Source organism: Lontra canadensis, unplaced genomic scaffold (genome assembly GCF_010015895.1).
Source record: "Lontra canadensis isolate GAN:19392208 unplaced genomic scaffold, GSC_riverotter_1.0 scaffold1, whole genome shotgun sequence".
Lineage (NCBI taxonomy): Eukaryota > Metazoa > Chordata > Mammalia > Carnivora > Mustelidae > Lontra > Lontra canadensis.
The window spans coordinates 47,413,899-47,435,450 of NW_022630995.1; the positions used below are offsets into that span (position 1 = coordinate 47,413,899).

Consider the following 21,552-nt stretch of genomic DNA (forward strand, 5'->3'; position numbering starts at 1 on the left):
TGCCAGCAGAAATGCTTACATGGGTTACCCAAAATACATGTACAAGGATGTCATGGCTGTTTCATTTTGAAGAGCCTTTCACTGAAAACTACTCAATATCTATCAGCAATAGAACAGAGCAATACATTTTGGTATACTCAGACAATGCAATATGATAAGCCAATGAGAATATCAGATTGTCACTCAACGTAACACAGAAGAATCTCACAAAGGTGCTGTTCAGAGAAAGAAATTAAACACATCGCAAAAAAATACATATAGCCTGCATAGAGGTCTGCTTATATGAAGTTCAAGGGCAGACAAAGGTCATGGATGGTCGGCACGGGATTCCCGTGGGGAGGGGGCATCTCAGAGGCTTCTGGGATACTGACAACATCCTGTTTCTTCATCTGAGGGCTGGTCACCTGAAGTTCTCGGGTCATGATAATTCATCAGACTACATGGCGATCATGGGCTTACCTTTCTGGCTGCAGGTAATACTTCCCTGAAGGATTTTAAGACTCTGTTAGTAGTTTAATAGGGGCAGAGGATAAACACAGACTTCAGTGGTGGTGGGTTGGAATGATACAGACACTCTCACATCTTTCCCTGTTGGTGGAGCAGGTTACCAGCTAGAGTCATGGGTAGGTGAAAACAGTCACAGACAGAGTAGCCTGGGTGCTACAAACAGAACAAACAGAAGTCTGAACAGGAGTCAAAAGACAGGATGGATGGCCAGTAGCAGGAACGGCTCATGGTTGCTGTTGGTCTGAACCACGCCTGCATTACACACACGATCACAGCCACAAGCCCCTACATCCAACACAGCGGAAGCCTTTTTAATAGGCCCCAGGTGGCTATCTGCCAAGGCCGGTGTCTGCTGCCCAGATCCATCCATTTATTCACCTTCTCTTCATTTACCAATCCCATCTAATGCACTGTTTCTCAAACAAGGTCCCCAGGATACCCGAAAGGTTCACTGATGGAAAACTCTCAGAGGTCTGTAAAAATTTTTCCTATAAAGGACGCCATAAATAACTTAAGTTTCAGAAATCCTGAGCAAGAGACTCAAAACTTTGTTCTAACATCAACAAGAGACTCAGAACATGTAAGTTCAAGTCCCTTGAAAACCAGGTCACAGTCCGGTTGTCCCTCTCCCTCTGCTCTTCCCCATCTTCCTCTCAAATAAAAAAATAAAATCCAAATACACACACACACACACACACACACACACACACACATTCACAGCCTTCTGCTGTGGGTAACATGATAATCCTCAACTTACAGATAAGGAAACTGAGGCACAGAGCAATTCGGTGACTGACTCAACGGCATTGCGTGGGGAGGGAGGGGTGGATCTGGGGTGTGGTGGGGGATCCTATGGCCACCAGAGTTCTCACTTCTTCTTTTGCCCACAGCAGGGGCCGCTAACATTTCAGAGCATATCTCCAAGAGTACAGGGAACTTCACACTTTCCACCCCTTGGCTTACGTAATTCTATGACACTCTCTGTGGGCCTGTCTGCCCCCAGTTTCCCACTGAAGGAGCCGAGGCTTCATGAGTGAGCCAAGGCCTCCTAAGAGGGAAGGGGGCACCAGGACTCACAGCCATCCAGTCCAGGCCTGGAGCCCCCCTCCCACCACGGGCCCACCCAACGTCTACATGCTTTTGGATGAAAATTTATCCAGGTGGTGGGATTTCAAAAGCAAGCATAGGGCTCACTGTTTTCACCCCACATTTTCCGGGAGTAGGGATGATGAGGTTCGTGTCTGTAAGTGGGGAAAGGAACGCAAGGGCAAAAAGTGTCCAAGATGTCTCTTTAGCTCAGTCTGAAGTTAGCCCGAGACCAAAGACCTGAGACTTCTCACCCCTGTCACAGACCCCCTGAGGAGTCAAAGTGGGTCTTGCCAAGGGGGTGACATTTCCTCAGAAAATGGGACAGGACGATCTAAGCGTCGTGGCTTTGGGTGCACCAGACACAGTGATGTGCTATGAAAAAGGAAAGAGCTGAAAACACTTGGAAGTTGTTCTGATGAGGCTGGGGGTCCTGTGGGCCCCTCCCCTGGGGTGACCCTGAGCAGTTTTCCCCCAGAGCCTGTGACTCCCCTGCGAATCGCTGACCTTGGTGTTGTTACAAGACTTAAAGACAGTCCACAGAGCACCGCAACTGTCCCCAGGAGGCCACCCGCGCTTCCTGTGAAGGGCAACACAGTGAGGAAGAGACACAGGTCCCAGTGCCACGTGTGATAGGTGCTAAGGACGCAAATGCGCTTGGAGAGGAAAAGCAGAAGGTGCCAGGAAGGAAGGAGGGTGTTGATGTGGAAATATCGCATCTAGGGGAGTATGAGCTCGAAAGGCATGGAACAAAATGGAAATGAAGAAGTGGCAGACACTTGGGTCTCAATGCCAAGCCACAGGGTGCCTGGGTGGCTCGGCTGGTTGAGCATCTGACTTTTTGCCTTTGGCTCAGGCCAAAATGGTCTCAGGGTCATGAGACCAAGCCCAGAGTTGGGCTCCATGCTCAGCAGGGAGTCTGCTTAAGATTCTCTCTCTCTCTCTCTCTCTTCCGCTCCCCCTGCCGCCCCCCCATCAAACAAATGAATAACCTTTAAAAAATAAACAAATAAATGATGAGCCACAAACCACTTCATGGGATTTCTCACCAGAGGAGTCTTCACTCCCTATCTTACCAGGCCTCTCAGAATCTTCCACATTTGACCACCTCTCCTTCCAGAAAGCCCTACCTGGCTTCTCTGACCGTTATGTGCCCGGGCTCCTCTGACCCTCCCAGCTGCTCCTTCTTGGGTTTCTTTGCAGCTCCTTCCCTTTTGCAGAGTTCCCACATCTGGGAGGACAACAGACAGGTTCTACCAAGACCCTGTGCTTATCTTACTCTCTGTTCCCTCCTTAGATCATCTCATCACTCCCAGGCCAATTTTGGAAGTTATAGTCAACTTTTATTTTTCATTCTTCATTTTTAATTTTTTTAAAGTAAGCTCTGGACCCAACATGGGGCTTGAAATCATGACCCCAAGATCAAGAGTCTCATGCCCTACCACCTGAGCCAGCCAAGTGCCCCTATATCCCAATTTTAAATCACTCTTCTGAACACCCCCGATAGCCAATAACCACACTTGGATATATCGAAGGCACCTCTCATACCATGTGTCCAAAGTCAAGCTAAAGATTATGCTTGGAAATAAAAACTACACACACACCTCAATCGCATACATTTTCAGGGACATCAGACAAGACAGAGACACCCATGAGACAAGGAGACAAGAACAGGATCTTGCAGAAGAAGGCAATGGGTGTAGAGAAGGAAAATCTTAATAATCGAAGAAAAAGAAAGAGCTCTTGGAAATTAAAATATGCTAGAAAAAATTAAAATTAATTCAAAGATTGGAAGATGAAGTTTAAGAAATCTTTCAGAAAATAAAGCCAAAAAGCAGTGAGATTTTTTTAAAAAGAAAGAGAAGAAAGATTTTAAAAATAAGAAAACCAGTTCACACAAATTCCAGGAGAACAGAGAAAAATGAAGAGAAAAAAAAAGTCAAGAAATCATAATTTTTTTTTTTAAGTCCCAGAGATGAAGGACACAGGTTGCAGGGGTGAGTGGGTGTGGTCTTATTCTGACCTGTGACAGCCACTTTTTAAATTTTCAGGAGTTTTTCAAGGTGTTTTCTAAACACAACTACTAAGAAAAAAAGACATATATAAACTTACGATTAAATAAATTGTATTAAAACAAATGTAATGAACATTCAAAAGGCCTTACTTCTCATTAGTTTGTGACATTTTATGAATTACTATTATTCTCTGTATCTTCGAGGTTGTTTATACCTGTTGTGTCTGCAACGTACAACATCTTTGCTGTCTGACTTTGTCTTACTCTTTAACATGAACAGAACAACAACCAACAACCCTTCAGGAAGTACACAGGTTCATCAATGGCACAAACGCCCCCTTGGCTGAACTGGCCAATAAACTCATAGTCTGATTTTGTCCAGCCAGTCATGCCTGAATTGGAGCTAATGGTTGGTTACAATTTAAGAGTTCAGCAGCAACAAGGAAAGCACTCTTTGAGAATTGATTGGCCATGTAGAATTTAGAGCAAAGCCTACTGCATATTTTATTCTTCTTTGTAAATGGAGGATCTGGCTTTCCAGATGAAAGCCCATTAAGGTCCCAATAAATGAACGCAAAGAGTCCCACATGGAAACACATCATGGAGATCTCAGAATACTGGGGCGGGGAAAGGGATGATGCTAAATGCATCCAGAGGAGAAAACAGACACAAACCCACAGCCCAGGTCATCACGTAGGAAGGACAGGTTACTGGCCAACACGGACTGCTGGGGGCTAAGGGAGCAGCACCTTCTAAACCCTGAGCAGAAGTGGTTTCTAACCTGGAAATATGCACCCAACCAAAGTGTCAATGGATGTCACAGCAAAGACTTTTTCAGAGACAAGACGTCTCAGAAAGGCTACTCTCATGTACCCTTCCTTAGGAAGCTTCTGGAAAACGTGCTCCTCCCAAATGGGGGGTTGACTCAGAAAGAGGGAGGAAAGGGACCCAGGAAACAGAGGTGAAGGGAATCCTGGGGTGTTGGTGGCAGGGAGAGTGCCGGCTCCGGCCGAGACAGCTCTGGGCAGACCGGAGTAGGACAAAAAGCTCGTCTTGGTTTGTGTACATTTTTGACAATCATCTCCCACATCAATTATAAGAAGCCTGGTACTTGTGTTTGAAAAACCCTTGGGTCAAAACCCCTTGGGTTTGGTTCAATCAAAAGAAAGTGCATCTGAATCTTGTTTTCTAGTCTGTAACTCAGGTGTTCTCAGGCTTCCCAGAGACTTTTGTGGAGGCTGCAAAGTACCGAGGGAGGGTGGGTGGATGGAGGTCCCCAAGAAACTGGGGCAGGTTAAGGCGTTTAGTGAGCACTGACTCTCTTTCTCTGGCCACTCAGTACCAAAGTAAGCACCAGGCGTTTGCAAAGCATCACAACCGCATTGTCCCACGAGCCAACCACACCGGGACCAGCCAGATTCAACAGTCTTGAAACTGATAGTGTCACAGGGGGGAACTGGGGACACCTGGTGTGGAGGAAGGTGGCAGTACCCCCGGTGCTGGTTACTAATCCACGCCATTTACCGTATCCACGTCCCTTCCGCCAACACTCTGCTTTGGAGGTGGGGCTAAAGAGTGGAGCAGCTTCTTCCAAAATAACCTTCAGTCCTGTGCATGCAAATGAGCTCTTCCTCCTTGCCAATGGCCATGGGGGAGGCCACCTTTCTACTCCAACCCAAACTACTGCTTTTCCCAAAGTTCAGGGAGGACCTCCTCGGCCGCTGCCCACAGCCCCCTGTGGCATATTCTCTTGTACCCCATCCATGGAGAAAGGCTGTTATCCTTTGAGAGTTTGGAGGGCATTCACAGCCGTGATGTCCTAGGTGATAGGAAATGGGAATATTTTTTTGACCAGAAAGCAAACCTGAATCCCAGCAGTGAGGTGATGGTGCTGATCTAGAGCTAGGCCCACAAGCGAGCGGGTTTGCAGACTGTGGGTCTGGGCCTGGGCCCCTGCAGTGCAGGACCACTGTCCCATTTCACAGACAAGGAAGCTGAGGCTCAGGGAGGTTAAGTAGTTAACCACGAGGTTAAGACCTCGTGGCTACTAGGTGGCAGAGTGTGGCCTGGAAGCTGGCTCTGTCTGCTCCCCAGGCTCTGTCAGGGCTGGGGAAGGGGCTGGGGGACCACTGCTTGGGGAGGCTGGCTTTGTGCAGGGTGCTGACACAGAGGGCCTGGCATGGGCGGAGGATGGAGGAAAGTTGGGTGACCCTGGGAGAACTGTGACAGGGGAAGCAGCCACTAATATGGACAAAAAAGCCTCAACACTTCCATGTAAGGATTTAAAAAGCCATATGTTGCTTTTTTTGCAGTGAGCCCAGATTAGCAAATTATTGTAAAAAGTTTCCATTTTCTTGCTTCTGAGAATTTCAGGGGCCCTGACGTGGCTACAAGGGTAGGCGAGGGGAGTCCCTGCACGAATGTGGATTTGCAAACCTGGGGAGTTCCCCAGGTGAAATCCGAAACTGGCCCCATACACAAGAGGGCAATGAGGCACCGAAGAAAAAGGCCACTCCAGACTGGTAGGTGGCAGGTGTCATCAAGCTGCAAGACCCATAGATCCCCGCCCCCACCCCTGCCCGCCACAACCGTAAAACTTTATGCGGAAGCCTTACAGTTCAGTTCAGTTACATCTAGACCATCCAGATGGTCTCAACACCAAGACTACATCCTTGAAACAGCTTCCCCTGTGGGAAAGGTGGGCAGAGCTACATTCCAAGGCCAGGGGAAGGGGGTGAGGATTGCTGGATTGCCGGGGGCTGGGGGGGGAGCAGCTCCTGGGTCAACCAGAGGTCACATCCTCTTAAGGATCTCTTCCAACAAAGGAATAGCAAAGAATGCCTTGAAATTGGGTTTTACACTTGTAAGGTCATTCACTGCTTTCATATTAACACGGTACTGCTGAGATGCTTGAAAATGTTGCTTTTGCAACCGATTAAATATGACCCTTCTCCCTGAAAACTTTTTGCACAGTGCATTTGCTTAGCAAATCTTTTTTTTTTTTTTCCCCCAAATAGACCAAAACTTCTCTACTTGAAATGAGTAGGATCCTAATTAGTAAGATTGGAGTAGAGGTAGACGAGCATTTTAGCCAGCACTCACGGCAAACTCGCCCGCCTGGTTCAGAAGACACTGGCCATGCCAGGAAGAAAAGAGCAAACCAGAAGATTTGCCAGCTTGAGAAGGAAAAGGGCTTGTCAGCCAGGCCCTGAGGGCTTTCTCCTGGGTGCCTGGGTGCCCCCCCAACCCCCTGCTGGAGGCCCTCAGTTCCTAGGGACAGTACCACCTCCCAATCTAAGTAAAAGTTGGGAAACCTGCAGCTCGATCAGCCTCCACCCAAAACCACACGCAAGCCTGCCTGGTCATGAGTCCAAAGATGAACCCGGGAATGATGGCCTTTACGGGGCCCAGGATGATGTGGAAATATGGAAACCCCTGTCCAGAATCCCCGGGTGACAACAGCAGGATGACAGACCGAACCTACAAATGGATGGTCAGTGGCCAGGAGCATGTATGAAAGGAGTACTCTGACGCCCAGCCTGCAGCAGCCTGGCCAGGACACCAGCACCCCATCCATGATGCTCAGCCCAGGGAGCAGCCTGCCATCTGTCATTCCTGCAGGAAGTCACACTGCTCTCTCCTGTGACAATCCGGGAGGCCAAACAGTAACGCTTATAACAACCCTCCCCAAGGGCCCGGGACTTGATCAATAAGCAAGAGCTTCCTTAGTGTCTGCTGCCAGTTCCCACTTGGCACCACCCAGAGGACGCCCAGCCTGCACCCCGCACCAGTCCCAGAGGCGGCCCAGTTTCCAGGTTGCCTGCCTCCCACTTCCCCGCCTGAACCCTCCCCTCTTCTGCCCTCCAAAGCTTCCCCACTCCTCCACCACCTTCGAGTCTCTACCAACACGCAAGGGACAGGGGCTGGCACCCCTGCTCAGGGTAAGCAACCTTTGCTTCTGCTCAGTTGGTTGGTCCTCATTTAGCCCCAGCTAAGCCTGGCCTTTCGGAGCTCGCAGCCCCGGACCCACTGACAGGTCGCCCAGCCGAGCCTCACAGGAATGTGCAAACAAGCGAACTACTGCCCTCTGCTGGGATTTCTGACCTCCTCCAACTGCCAGGCCAAGACGACCTTGGGAACCCCATTTCCAGATGGGGAGCCTCCCACACAATCTCCCCCTCAGGGATGTCCATTGCAGGCCCCTGGACCTGGCAGAGCACTGCCTGATGATCAGCATAAGCCAGAAGGCCCATGCTGTGCCTGGGTTGCCTGGGTGCAGGCATTCCCACAGAGCACCCTCCCCTCAGAAACCCATGTGGCTGTGGCTGTGGCCGTGGCCGTGGGGAGCAGTCCCTCCTACCTTGGATGGCTGGCTCTGTGGACCTGGCCCTGCGGGCTGGGAGCCTGGGGCACTGGCCCACGGGGGGCTCAAGTGAGCTTTCTCAGGCCCCAGGCAGTGCTGTGGCTTCCCAAGAAGGACTGAGGGGGCTCAGACTCCACCAGTTTCAGGGGCAGAGCTTCCCAGGGGCCATGGATCGTAAGTGAGTGGCATTGCTGAGCCAATCTGCAAATCTATTCCTTTAACTTCCACTTCTCAGATGGAAGCTGCATTATTGCATGGCCCCGCTCTGCCACACCACCCCTCCACCCCTGCGAGTCTCTCTCGCCCCATCATACCCCCTTTACCTATCGGGTGAGTAAGCAGCATCATTGGCCTGTGGTGTTCCGAGCTACTTTGTGCAAAAACAGAAGATGTCCCTGGTGTTTCCTGACACTGCATTATCACAGTTTCTAGCCTACAATTAATGGCCCAAGTGTGTTGTTCTCGTACGGGTTTCATGGAGTCTCATCGTCTTCCTCAGGGTTCACAGCTGGCCGTCCTGGGTTCAATGGCTTGCCCACCGTAGACTGATTTGCCCTCTGCTCGGCCCATGTTTTCAGCCTGAAGATCAGCTCTCTGCCTCTCCCAAGCTTACCCGCTCTCCATCCGCTGCGGGCCTCCTTACCCACAGAAAGTCTGCAGACGAACAAAACGCAGCACATTCTTGACGAATTGGGCCCTGCTGGGGAGAAAGCACGGCCCTCTCTCTGACACATGGATCCACATATTCCAGAACCTTCTCAGGAGGCGAAGGAAGAGGACACGGGCAGTTGGCTGTGGGCAGTACTGCCTGGGAGGAAACCACCCTCCTCTTGGGGGTCAGAATGTGGGCTTTGCGTCCCGGCTGGACCACAGGCCGCCCCCATGTCTGCAGGAGGAAAAGCTTTGCTCCGCCTCGCAGCCTGTCTGCTCACAGAGCTGACAGCAGTTCTGAATGAAGGAGCTCAGCCTGAGCGGAAGCTGCGTCGTCATCTGGTCCACGTGGCACAGACAGGATGGTGACCAGGCCATTGAAGGAAGACTGTGCTCAAGAGACAACTGTGGGCAAGGCAGCTGGCAGGTGGGGTAGGGGTGTTGTGGAACAAACCAGACCCCAGATGCAAGGGTCCTGCCCTGCACTGCCTGGCCTCACCACACCGCCCACTGCCCATGTCACTGCCATGGACAGGTTAGAAAACTGCCCTCCACCTCGGTTCCTCATATGTGAATTAGGGATGGCGTCAGTAAGAGCACTTGCCTTGCAGGACCATGGTGGGCATCAGTGCATTACTCATGAGTGGAGGCTGGCACGGTGCATAGTGCCTCCTAAGCCCTCGAACACAGTCAGAAATCGTTGTTACCTGGGCTCAGATCATCAGTGTTGCCTCTGGGCTCCACCACCTACGAGTGTGTCTGAGACACAGCAAAGCCCTCTGAACTTACTTTCTTTTCTATAAAACAAGGATAGCAGTGCCTTGGTTGCAGAGCTCATCAGAGGATTCTAGGGGACCCTGCAGTCCTTCCCATGCTGTTCGTCCTCTGGGACAGATGTCTGCATAGGGAAACCTGGACAAGCTGCAGGTGGAGAAGGACGAAGGGGATGGACGTCCGCAGGTGCAGGAACAGACCCTGGGATGATGAAGGCCTCAGACCTGGCCCCAGAAGGCCTGTAGCCCCAAGCACACGGGATTTTCACATACAGCCTTGCAGACCTGCAGGTTCCTAGAGCCAGGTCTGCTGACCCAGAGCCAACAGGCCCTGCCCAGCACCTCCGCACAGTAGGGCAGGCGGATGGCTCTGTTTGAGCTCCTCCAGGGCCCTGTCCAGCCCTTGAGCCAGGTTCCCTCAAGCTCAAAGCAGTCCCCTCATGGCCTGCATGCTCTGCCACACAGCTGTTTCCACAAGCAGCCCTACACCAAGGGCAGGATTCGGCCAGACGGCCACCCTAGACACAGCATGGTTATCTGTTTCCAGCTCCTCTGGGGCAGTTGGCCTAGGACCTGGGAGCTGGCATGGCCTCAGACTGCTTAGGATCAAATCCCAGCCTCATCACCTACCAAGTAAGTGAGTCGCTGACTCCCTCCAGGCCTCTGGAAGCACTGACATCTTCCCTTCTCTGCTGTTTTGCTCAGTCCTGTCCTCGCCACTCACAGGCGACCTCTGGTCCACACCTTCCTACCTTCCCCACCATGGCGGCTGTCACCGCTCCGGGACTGTCATAGCCATCCTGAAACTCAGGCCCCTCCGTTCTTGACCCACCTGGCTCCAGTGAGTCCCTCATTCCCGGGGGAAGCCCCCAGCCCTGCAGTTGCCCTGCAGGAAACACATGGGCTCCAACAGTTCTGGAACAGTCACTGAAAATGGCCCTCTCTGGCCACCATATCTCCTTGTCCTCCCAGTGCTGATTCCAGAATCCCACAATTCCCCACCCTCCAACCCACTGCCCCTGTCACAGGGTGACTACCTTCCCAACCCCCTTACCCTCTCTGTCTGGTCCTAATGGGTTGACAAAACCCCAACCTGGATTAAACTCAACGCCCCAGCAGAGAAGAAGATCCCATGAACTGGACTCCCTTGAAATGGACACCACAGGTCTCCTGGGCACCCTTGACATTCCCACCTCCCCAGCAAGCAGGGGGAAGCCACAGCTTGGGGCTGTAGGCTGAGATCTTGACACCTAAGTTCCCTGGGGAAATTGTATGGACCGCCCACCCGTGTCCCCACGCAGCCTCCATTAGGATGCAAGGGACATCGTGCTCCCTTCCAGCGCTGAGATCTCCCCTGGTCGCTGGGTCTCAAATGTTTGGGCTTCTTAAGGATTTCACTCTCACGCTTCCCCTTCTCTCTAGACATGGCCAGTCTCTCACCCTTCAGCACGTCACTGCTGTGGATGTCTAACTATGCCTCCATGTCATCGGTCTTTTTTGAAGCTTCCTGATGCCATACATGACCCCTCATACTCTTGCAGCAAAACTCTTTGTGCATTGCCCCTCTGGGTGGCCTCTGCTTCTCACCTCACCCCTGCTCCACACCCACTCGCACCCGGCTGCCGCCACCGCCTCCGCCACCCTGATAAACCATGCCTGTTGTTGTCATGACTGATTTTTTTTTTTTTTAACTATAGGTCATCTTTTAAATACATCATTTCTTAAGCTTACAAAAACAGAGGCCTTAAAAATTATGTGGAGGCTGAAAACTAGGGATCCTGATTTGGAAATATGGGTATAAGGTCACCAGTATTTGGTTGAAGGGCAGGCTCCCGGAAGATCGGTAATGGTCACCTTCAGTGGGCGCGACCTCGACCATCCATGGCGGTTTTTAAGGAGACGAATTAATCTGTCAATCAGCTTGCAAAGTTGGCGGTCCAACCTGTTTGTAACAATTCAAAGCACTGTATTGTTGTTAAAATTTCAAGATAATTTATCTTTCATACCTCAGACCAGTGTCCACTTTGCTGTGTGTTAGGATGTGTTTCTTGAGCACCTACTATGTGCTAGGCACTCTGGTAGGCACTGGGTATAGAGAGGTAAACAAAGTGGGCATGATCTCTGTCACAGGGTTTATAATCTAATTTAGGCAATAAAGTAAGCACCTGATTAGGACGTAAGTGCAAATTGTGACATCTCTCATGATGGGGAAGGGGAGGAGAGACTCTTGAAATCTCAGTGGGGTTTTTCTGAGAATGACATAGCCTGAGGAATTGAGTCAGGAGTAAGGGAAGGGCATTTGTGGCAAACGGCACGTCCCAAATCTCTGGGGCAGAAAAAATCCGGTTCCTCCAAGAAGGGGAAAGAAAACTAAGATGAGCCGCGAGATGATGCCAGGGAAGACTGCAGGGGCTGCTGAGCTTTGGGGACATGCTCGCAAGACTGAAGTTTGCTCCAGATGCAACCACCGCTGACTCTAGTGTTCAGACACACTAGCCAATCCTCGTCACTCCCTTCCTCCACTTCTGGGCAGCATTTGACAGGATTGAAGGCTCCCCTGACTAGGTTGCCATTAAAGACGTCACCTGGGTCTCCTCCTGCTTCTAGGGACCACTCTTCCCAAGTCTCCTCCGATGGCTCCTTCCCCAGCAGGGAGAGAATGGGCTCTACACCCCGTAGGACCCCACGGCCGTGGTCTTTGCCCCTTCCATGTCCACTCTGCGACTCAGAGATCTTGACTGTACAGCCTAAAACAGCAAACCGTACCATATATATTACATTTCATCCTTCATACCTCTTCCTGCAGTAGACAGGCAGGGCACAGTGGTGCAAAGTAAGCAGTGGAAGGGAAAACAGGAAAACGTGTTATCATCGTGAGAACACTTCGCAGCATCATTTGACATGCCGACAGTCACAGGTGCCAGTTCGTAGTATCTGGTTGGGCTCCTAAATACCCAGTTCTACAAGGGCGCCTGGATGGCTCAGTCGGTTAAGCGTCTGCCTTCAGCTCAGATCATGATCTTAGGGTCCCGGGATGGAGTCCCTCATCAGGCTCCCTGATCAGGGGGAAATCTGCTTCTCGCTCTACTATCTGTAAAGTGGGAAAAAAATACAACTTAAAATAATAATGGTCATTCTGGAACAAGAATTAGGAATACAGAACTGAATAGAAACAGTTCCTAAAGTTTTTCAGCCTGGTTGGGGGAATATGGGAACACTGGCAATTGGAAGGGGAGGAGGCACGAATTACAAACTTGTCTCCCTGCTTTAACATTGAAAGTATCTATGCAGCTGGTGCCACACGTCAGGCAGTCACGTCCGCAGGGTAGACTGGTCATCTGGATGGCAGTAACCACACAGTCCACTTAGCATCTGGGGTACTGTGTGTTCAGTCTGACTACACACCCCAGAGCGAGGGTGTCATTTATGAGTCATAATCGTCTATTAGCTGGCCTGCCTGGCATCTCGGCACTCAGACCCACTCGGCATCTATCATTCCGTGGAACGTGAGCTTAGGGTTGAAATGTGGCCTTCTGGGATTGGGTTCTACATGCTGCGGTGCACAGACTCAGGATAATTAGGCTCACCATCGTTTAAACAGATTTACAGAACTGTGAGCATGTTGCATGTAAAATTAATCACATTAGGGTCATTCGTAGGGAAAAAAATATGTTTCCAATGCATCTAAGGGAGCAGCTTCTAATTAAAAAATGATAAACATCTAATTATTAAAAAATAGCTTCTGTAGACTACTAAGGTTCTCAACTTTAGTGGGCTTAAGATCAGATGAGTTGGTTAAAAATGCAGGCCAGGGCCCTACCTCCACATTCTGAGTGGTCTTGGGTGGCGCCTATAAATTTGCATTGTTAATCACAGGCCGAGGAAATTTTGATGTGATAGGTGTGTGCTTCATGTAAGATCCTGTTCCAGTGACCCCAAAAAGTGAAAAACATTATCTATATATTAATAATTCATTTACTTAAAACCAACCCTTTAATAAGTGAGAATTTCTAAACTGAATATTCCTAAGAGTTCACGTACTATTGCCTGCTCTAAAATAATCCTTAATCTCATACTGTTAAGGTTTTTGTGACCTTGACTTGGTATAATCCTAAGTACCATCTCCCTCTACTCAGAACTAAAAATGGTATGTTGGACAGTCACATGCATATTCTAATAAATGCAATCAGTCTACAATAACTGTCACAAATGCCAAGAGGTGCCAAAGAAACTGATTTGCCCTGGAGAATTCATGCAACCCATGATTTCAATTATAGCATTCTCTACAAGTATTTAGCACGTCTGCTTGCTGGATTTCCTCAAGAATTGCAAGTATTCAGATTAACTCAGACATCTGTATCTGTACCTATATCTAAGAGACATTCCCTAGTTATGGGGTCATAAACCCAAGGTTATTCTATAATGAATAGTTTTCTTCACATTTATATTCAAATGCTCTGAATAAAGAAGAGAAAATGTTTTAGCATTTTGCTAAGTGTAAAATTTTTTTTTTGGAAAAAAGAAGAAAATGGAAAAAAAAAACCCTACAAAGCCAGAGCATTAGCAAGACTATTATCATAGTCCCATTAAGTCAGGCACCCCCCTCCCAAAAAAAAGGCTAGGGGGAGGGCGCTATTTGAATTCCTAAAATATCAACACATTTTATCCTGGAAAAGAGCAGCACAGAATTTTAATAAATGCTGATCTTTATCAGGTGTCTCCTATGGGCCAACCACAATGCTCTACGACACCCATTTAGTCCTCAGTGAGATAGGTAATCGATAATCCCCACTGACCCCTGAAGGTCAGGGACCAGGATCCCACATGTCCCATTTTTCTTGTCATTAACTCAATTCAAAACTCAAATTCAGCATCTGCCAAATAAACTAGAAATGATAGTCTATAATGCTCAAATTCTTTCTAAATATTAAAAGTAAAAAGTTTCTAATGGTATGGAAATCATAGCCTCTATCTAAAAATATAATGATAAAACATTATCTGCACTACAATTATTAAAACTTAAGAAGGAATTCAGGTATCAGCTCAAATTTTCTGCTTTGGTGTAACACAAAGCCAGTTCCTAAATTATTCATGATAATCATTAAAATCATTAATGGAAAAGCACTCCTCCTGAAATTAGGAATGATTCACAATTATTTAACTTGATGATAAGGGATAGTTAGTACATCAGTAGAACTAGTACTGATGCCTGGTTTGAGATGAAGGCAATTGGTTTCAGCCTGGAACTGCAGAAAGCAAGCGTATACATATCAAAAAATCTTTATAAATTTCATGCTGAAGTCACATGGGACAGATTACCATCTAATGAACTGGTGGCTCATTGTGAAATTTTAATTCATTCTAACAAGTTATAATGTCACCTGAGAGATTACCTTTCTTGCTCACAAAAGCTCATTCAGAAAATCTGCATTATGCCATGAAACTGACCAACCACCACGAAGTACTGATGTAAATCATATATTAAGCAAGTTAGAGGCCTGCTATGTGCCAGGCCACACACGGACAGATCCGGGAGTATCGCCAAACTCATGCACACAATAGTGGCTTCTCTTCAGTTTTCCCTTTGAAACCAACACAGATCAGACCAACTGAGGTACCTGGAGTATCTAAAGCATGATGTACCTAAATTCTAAGTGCAACGGGTGTTATGAAAGAAACAGACAATGACACAGAATCTGGCAGTTAGCCACTCATGTGGTTATAGTGCATTTTCCTTCCTGAAAATACTGAAAGCTTTAAAAAGTGAGGCTTTCATTCATCGATGAACTGATACTAGAATTCATATGTAAAATGGAAACTCTTTGAAAGTCTCATGAGAACACTACTCAACTTTAGGAATGAGCACCAGGAAATCAATAGGAGCTCATGTGCACTAATGCTACATTAGGCTTAGCTGATCCACATTTCTGTGTTTATAAGATGTTGCACACAAAGCCACCATGTGTCCTTGGCCAATTCTAAATAGAGGAAAAAGACACATCTAAACGCTGCCAATTCTAAGTATTCAGAGCTCAAATCCAGTAACAAAATGAGAAGATAATTACGTAGGTGTCAAGCAGTGTTTTTGCTGTTTAGATGATAAAGACAGTACCCATCTTTTGGCTTATTTAGCATTACAGTAAAGCAGTATAATTTTGAAAATATAATTCTGAAAGCATTCTGGAGACCGAGAATCAACTAGAAGGGGGACGATGGAAAAGGAATAAGTATCTATGTTTTTAAAATACTAAAGGCATCAAAAATTCTAGTGATGAATGACTACTTAAATGTAATTTCTTCTTGATATAGGAATGATTCCTGATACCTATCTTTTAACAGAAAAGACTGAAATTTTCTTCACACTCAATTTATGTTTTCTTTAAACATGAGTTCTGCACACAGTATTAAAAAGAAATCTCACCAAAAAGAAAGTCTATCATAGTGACTCTACTACTAAGAGAAGCTGAAGCAGAATAAGGAAAAATAAAATGTATGGTTTATTTCTTTGTTATACAAAGAAAATTAAAAGTGATCCAAAACATCTTCACCCATCTCCCATGTCCTTCCTGACATAATGAGGACATACAAAATCAGAGCAAGCTAGATTAGGAGTCCAGCTCAGGGTCAAGTTTTTCCACTTTGATGACTATCTCCGGAGCAGATGCGGCAGCACTGGCCTGCTGGTTCTCAACCTCTGACTCCGACAACACTTCTTCCTTTATCTTCACAGGCTTATTACTGGCTTCCTCCTCTTCATCTGAAGATTCATCAAGCTCCCATTCATCATCTATGTCCATTTCAAATACTCTTACATGACGGAGATTTGAGCTTAACTGGAGAAGAAAAGATCAAATAAAGAATCTTTAAATTAATGGCTGAACTAATAAATAATATATAAGAAATCAAAATTTTGAAAAATGGTTTTGTATGAAAGTTATTTTCCATCGATTTACAACAAAATCACTAAACTTAGCCTCATTTGCTATAAAAGGATCTCTATATACAATAGTGACAATTTTCCTAATAATTGAAATCAAGGGGTGCCTGGTGGCTCAGTCGCAAAGGCATGAGATACTTGATCCCAGGGTCATGAGTTTGAGCCCCAGGCTGGGTGTCAAGACTACTTTAAAAAATAAATAAATAATTAATTAACATCTAGAACTGTATTACTCAGTCAACTTTCTCAGAGCAAGAAAGCTACATAGCTAAGACCACAACATGTTCATAATCAATAAAAGTAATACACCATGAAATGTTTACACTTTCTGAAAGGACCTTATAGATCCAAAGTCACTTCCTCCCATTACTCTGTAAGTAAACAATCTGTAAATACTTACCACACAGGACACTTTGCGAAAACCATTCCCAGCAACATACTGTGCTTTCATACTTTCCAGTAATCGCCAATGCTTTTCAAAATGCATGGTACGTGTGGGAATAGCACTGCACTGTTCGTCTAGCCTGGAGAAGGGAAAATGCAACCCCAAAATGAAAAGGCAATCTTCTCTCTGGTTTACAAGGAGGTAATATGAGGATCTACCATGGGTTTGATTTCTACCACCATTCCCAGTTCCAAAATAATTCTATCAGCCACTGTATAAAACGCATTTTCCTATATTCTAGGAAAATACTGCAATTCCAAATAGCTAAAATGGCATCTTACTAAGGTTTCTGATTGCTGCTCAAGGAAAACAAACAGACAAAATTTTTAATTAGAGAAGGGACCTACTCACTTAAATCTAAGAAAACTAAAGCCATCTCTAGAATTGGCTGTGTACCCTCCACTGGCTACTGAAGTCCTGATTCTGGGAGGAAACCAATAGAAGCAAATCTAAAATAACTAATTCTGTTATTAACTGGGGTTCAAGCTACCCTTAAAAATAGTACAGAAGTCCCATTCGCTACTCCAAATAATTCCCCACCTTATTTCACCTAATACTCTTGATTTATTAGCAAAGCAAAAGGGCAGGAGAGCTGTTGAAGCCAGTATTTAAAAAAAAAAAAAAATAGTACTTCTGTCCAGCTGATTTTCCTACTATCCCTCATAAGCACTGCCTAGCATACCTAAGGAACCACAATGTACGATACACATTCAAAAGCATAGAACTATTTCGTCAGCAAGAGTTTCTTACTGATCAGTTAGTTACCTTGTGGAGTAAGCCCCCGTGAACTGATACTCTGAGGCATCCTCGCTGTTATACACTGAAGATAATGGCAACTGGACCAGAAGTCTATCTCTCCCTTCGCGCCCCACGGTATCTTTCAGAACTACTGTTACAGTCTCATCATCATAGAACTGTGCATCTAAGCAGCTGTAGGCGCTAGAAGTGAATGACGTTCTGTTACACCATAGATGATTGGAACAACTGAGAAAGTATTATGGTACCATGCAAAAATTTAATACAACAAAAACCAAGTGACATTCTATACTCATACACTGAAAATACATCATCAGTTTGCATTAAAATCAGTTACCAATTGCAGTGATTATTCACAAACAGAAGTAGGCCCTAAAAAACAGGTCACCATGAAAAAAGAAAAATCTGGGAGGGTGAGGTTGGTTCACAGTTTCAGAAATCTCCTGATACCAATAGTCAGGCCTTAAGGCTGTGGAAATTCCAGGAATGGCACCTTGTAGATACTGGCTAAACAAACAGGGCTAACTAGACTGAGAAGTAAAAACAAGATTGACAGAGGAAAAGTCACAACAACTGTAAAGACATTATCATAAAAAACTCCTTTTATGTAAGGAAAAGAGAGTGAGAAAAGGTTTGGCCTGTGAGGAGTGTCCACTCCACAGCCTCAGGGATGACTTTGCTACTGTTACCCTTTTATATTCTAAGAACATCCCAGAGCAGTGACAATGAGGCCACCACACGTTACTATTGTTGTAACAACAACTTCAGTCACATGCCCCCTGGAACCATCTTGCTTTCTCAACAGACCAGGAGCTTGGAAGTATTAATCACAGGAAACCACAGTTATGTAAGTTCCTGAAGGGCAGTAAGATTCTATTCAATTGTTAAGTCAATCGAAGTATAAGCTATGTAAGCAATCCTGTGCACTCTGCTGCAAGTTACAAAGGCCTCCTAAGCGTAACATAATCACTGTACCTGAGTCTGACCATATTTCTATAATTAAACATATGCACATATCATTTGTATATGTATATAATCTCATCCAAACAAGATTCAAGATTTACCTTCGTCTCACTTTTTCAGTTGTGGCATACGTGAAGCTCCCAAATTTAATAGCAATTAGTCCATTACTTACAGATCTTGAAGAAAGAAGGGGGGAGAAAAAAGACTGTGGAACAACTTGGATAGCCAATAATCTAAGTGCTTGAAAGAACACGATTGTCAGTGTTAGTATATTTACCTAAACAGCCAAGTCCCAGACCCAAAATACCATTATGCTCACTCTGCAAAACCGACAATTAATTTAAACCTCTAGATAGACAAACCTACATCAAAATTGCAACTTGTTTAAAATCTTAGTCACTGATACCTCATAAAATTAAGGACAACTGGGAACAACCAAATTATTTCTCTTCGGCCCATCTCGGGTCTCAAAACATCTCCTTCAAATTCAGATTAAAACCCTCTACGCTATTAATGGTATTCTGTACGTGATTTATTTTTTAGAACTTTTACTTCAGATTCTCAAAAGAAGTCTCTAGGCAGGCCTCTTGTTTAATGAAAGGCATACCTAACCCGAGGCTAAAATCCTTTCCATAAGGAACCCAAGCCACAGTTCCGAATGCTTCAAGTTCATGAGATATAATCCAGAGTGTTCTGCTGTTGTATTTTTCTTAATGCTAAAGAAATCCTACAAGTCACAACTATACCTGTACAAAATTAATAATCTAAAATCAAAAGGGATCATGAAGCTTGTAATTTGGCATTATCATCTTAATGATGTGAAATAGGAGACTAAGAACAGTGCACCGGCAAGCCTAAACTCATAAGGTAGCTTAACTGAACCCCAAAATATAAGGGAGGGAAGCTGTACATTTATTACTAAAAATAATAAAATCTCACTCTCTATCTCAACTTTAGATTAATACTTACTGGGAAATATCAGTATGTCTCCTTAAAATGCACATTTTATAAAGTGAATCTTCTAAAATAGTAAAAAGAAGATAATGTAGATTTGAGGTTTTATTATTCCACCTAAGGAAAAAAATTTAATGTCAAAACACGGTATTTAGCTATCACATCAGAGAACAAAACTGTATTGCTCGTATGAGACAAGAAGAAACATACACTTACAGAAAAGGAAATTTGAATAATCTGCGTGTACAGTCCTGACTAAAACAAAAGAAAAAAAGGTAAGAAAAAATTAAATTGGCCACTAAATTTTACCACCCAAAAAGTAAATAGAATTACCTTCTAGCATCCCTGTATAATGGAATACAGATTGCTTGATTCATCGATTTTCCAATGACATCCTAAATAAAATAGATTTTTAAAAGTACAATCAAAGCATTTATAACATACACACAAGTACTCTACAGAAAGTACCTGACCTTCACTATGCAAGTCTAGTAAAAAACCATCTAGATCACCAAGCTTTCACACAAGAAACTTTAATGACAGTTCTAACAGCAAGGAAAAGAGACTGAAGAAATTATGAAAAGTACACCAGAAAGAAGTATGCATAGAAGACTAAGAACACCCAGCCCATCCCCTTCTCTCATGGCATCTCACGGCATCTTACTTCCCTCCTGCAGCAGTAAGCTAGACACATGATAGCTCTCTAGCCCAGACTGTTTATAAGAAGTTTGTTCTAGGAACAAATAAAATAATAAGGATACCAACACTCCTAATAACCTTGTTATCTGTTTACTTCTTAGTTTATGTAAGAAACTAACAGTAAGAGGAAATGTTAGGGTGAACCCAGTGAACCTGCCATTTTTGTTAGCCAGAGGGTGAACAGCATTTCATAAGGCTCACCTTAGTAACTATGACCATTTACATAAGTGAACCCCATACTGTAGATATTCTCACTCCTCCACAAAGGCATGCATTGCTTTTTCAAACTTACTGCTGGTTTTTGCAAGCACAGATCAATAATGTTCTCCATCCGCCTTTTCACAAAATGCAATGATTTTCGAGGATAATAAGGAAACAGCAAAGGACTTTCTGGTTTCAAACAAGAAGAGAAACAAAAACAAAATCACAAAGTTATAGTAAACCAAATGATTAGGAGAAAATAATCTGTCAGAGGCAGCTCATCTGACAGTGGCAATCTCCCTGGCTGCTTCATTAGCCCCTCACACAACCTCACCACGAATGACCGTGGCCTCCTGCCTTTTCTTCACCATCCCCGGCTGCCGGCCCACTAAAACCTGCCGCACCCACTCCGTACTCTTTATTCTATTTTCCCCTACCCAAATCTGACGGTTTGCTTCTGCTGGGTATAAGAAGGAAGGGGTGATCTGGGAACCACAAGACACAATAAAAGAGTTCATTCTCTACTCTTTGCCACAATGGGCTGACAACAGCAGTCCAGTATTGTTTTCGAAAAGTATAATACTGAAAACAGAAACAAGACACAAGAAACTAGTGCTGTGTAAATAAGCACTTTACTTTGCAAAAGGCTACTTTACCAGTAGCGAGTAATACATAATTAAGCGCTCAGGGGTAGCGACTATGCGAGATTCCATCCTGTTACTTCTATTGCTTACAACAGCTGGACAAAGTAAGCATCGCACTCTCCAAATTACAGATTTAAAAAATGAGGCCCAGGAGGTTTGGGCAATCTGCCTGGGGTGAAAATGATAATGAATTCACACCTCTGAATCCAACCCTCGGACTCCCAGGCCCACCCTCTTCTCCTGAGCTCTTTAGGCTTCCTTCACTCCCAGCATCTCATGTCCCAGCTATGCTGGACAAAGTGAGTTTTAATCGGGTTAACATTTTAAGCTTCCCACAGGTGAGAGATGCTGTGGGAGCAGAGAAAGGTATCAGATCTTTGTCCCTGGTTCCTGGCACAGAGCATCTAAAGCCCTCAGAATTTCCTGAGTGATAAGGGTGATAGGAACATCTTTTGGTGTAACAATGCGACTGTGGGTAGATCCCTAGATAGTTTCAGAATGAGGACTGGTCACCAGAGAGACTAAGCCCTGATAGAAGCCTGGACTTTCCAGCCCTCAT

At 45.6% G+C, this 21,552-nt stretch overlaps 1 protein-coding gene across 4 annotated transcripts in view; it reads right to left on the bottom strand.

The window, feature by feature from the left end:
* Positions 1–15,868: 15,868 nt before the first annotated feature.
* ANAPC4 (anaphase promoting complex subunit 4) overlaps positions 15,869–21,552 on the bottom strand; it is a 44,741-nt gene continuing 39,057 nt past the window's right edge. For 3 of the 4 annotated variants that reach the window (XM_032853870.1, XM_032853861.1, XM_032853887.1), the window contains 8 exons: positions 20,441–20,538; positions 19,783–19,844; positions 19,666–19,704; positions 19,465–19,566; positions 18,597–18,671; positions 17,542–17,715; positions 16,732–16,855; positions 15,869–16,227 (listed from right to left, as the gene is read on the bottom strand). In XM_032853870.1, coding sequence (XP_032709761.1) covers positions 16,000–16,227; positions 16,732–16,855; positions 17,542–17,715; positions 18,597–18,671; positions 19,465–19,566; positions 19,666–19,704; positions 19,783–19,844; positions 20,441–20,538 — 902 coding nt within the window. In that variant the 3' untranslated portion in view covers positions 15,869–15,999. Of the gene's footprint in view, positions 16,228–16,731; positions 16,903–17,541; positions 17,716–18,596; positions 18,672–19,464; positions 19,567–19,665; positions 19,705–19,782; positions 19,845–20,440; positions 20,539–21,552 lie in introns of those variants that run through there. The other variant, XM_032853878.1, reaches the window with a different exon arrangement.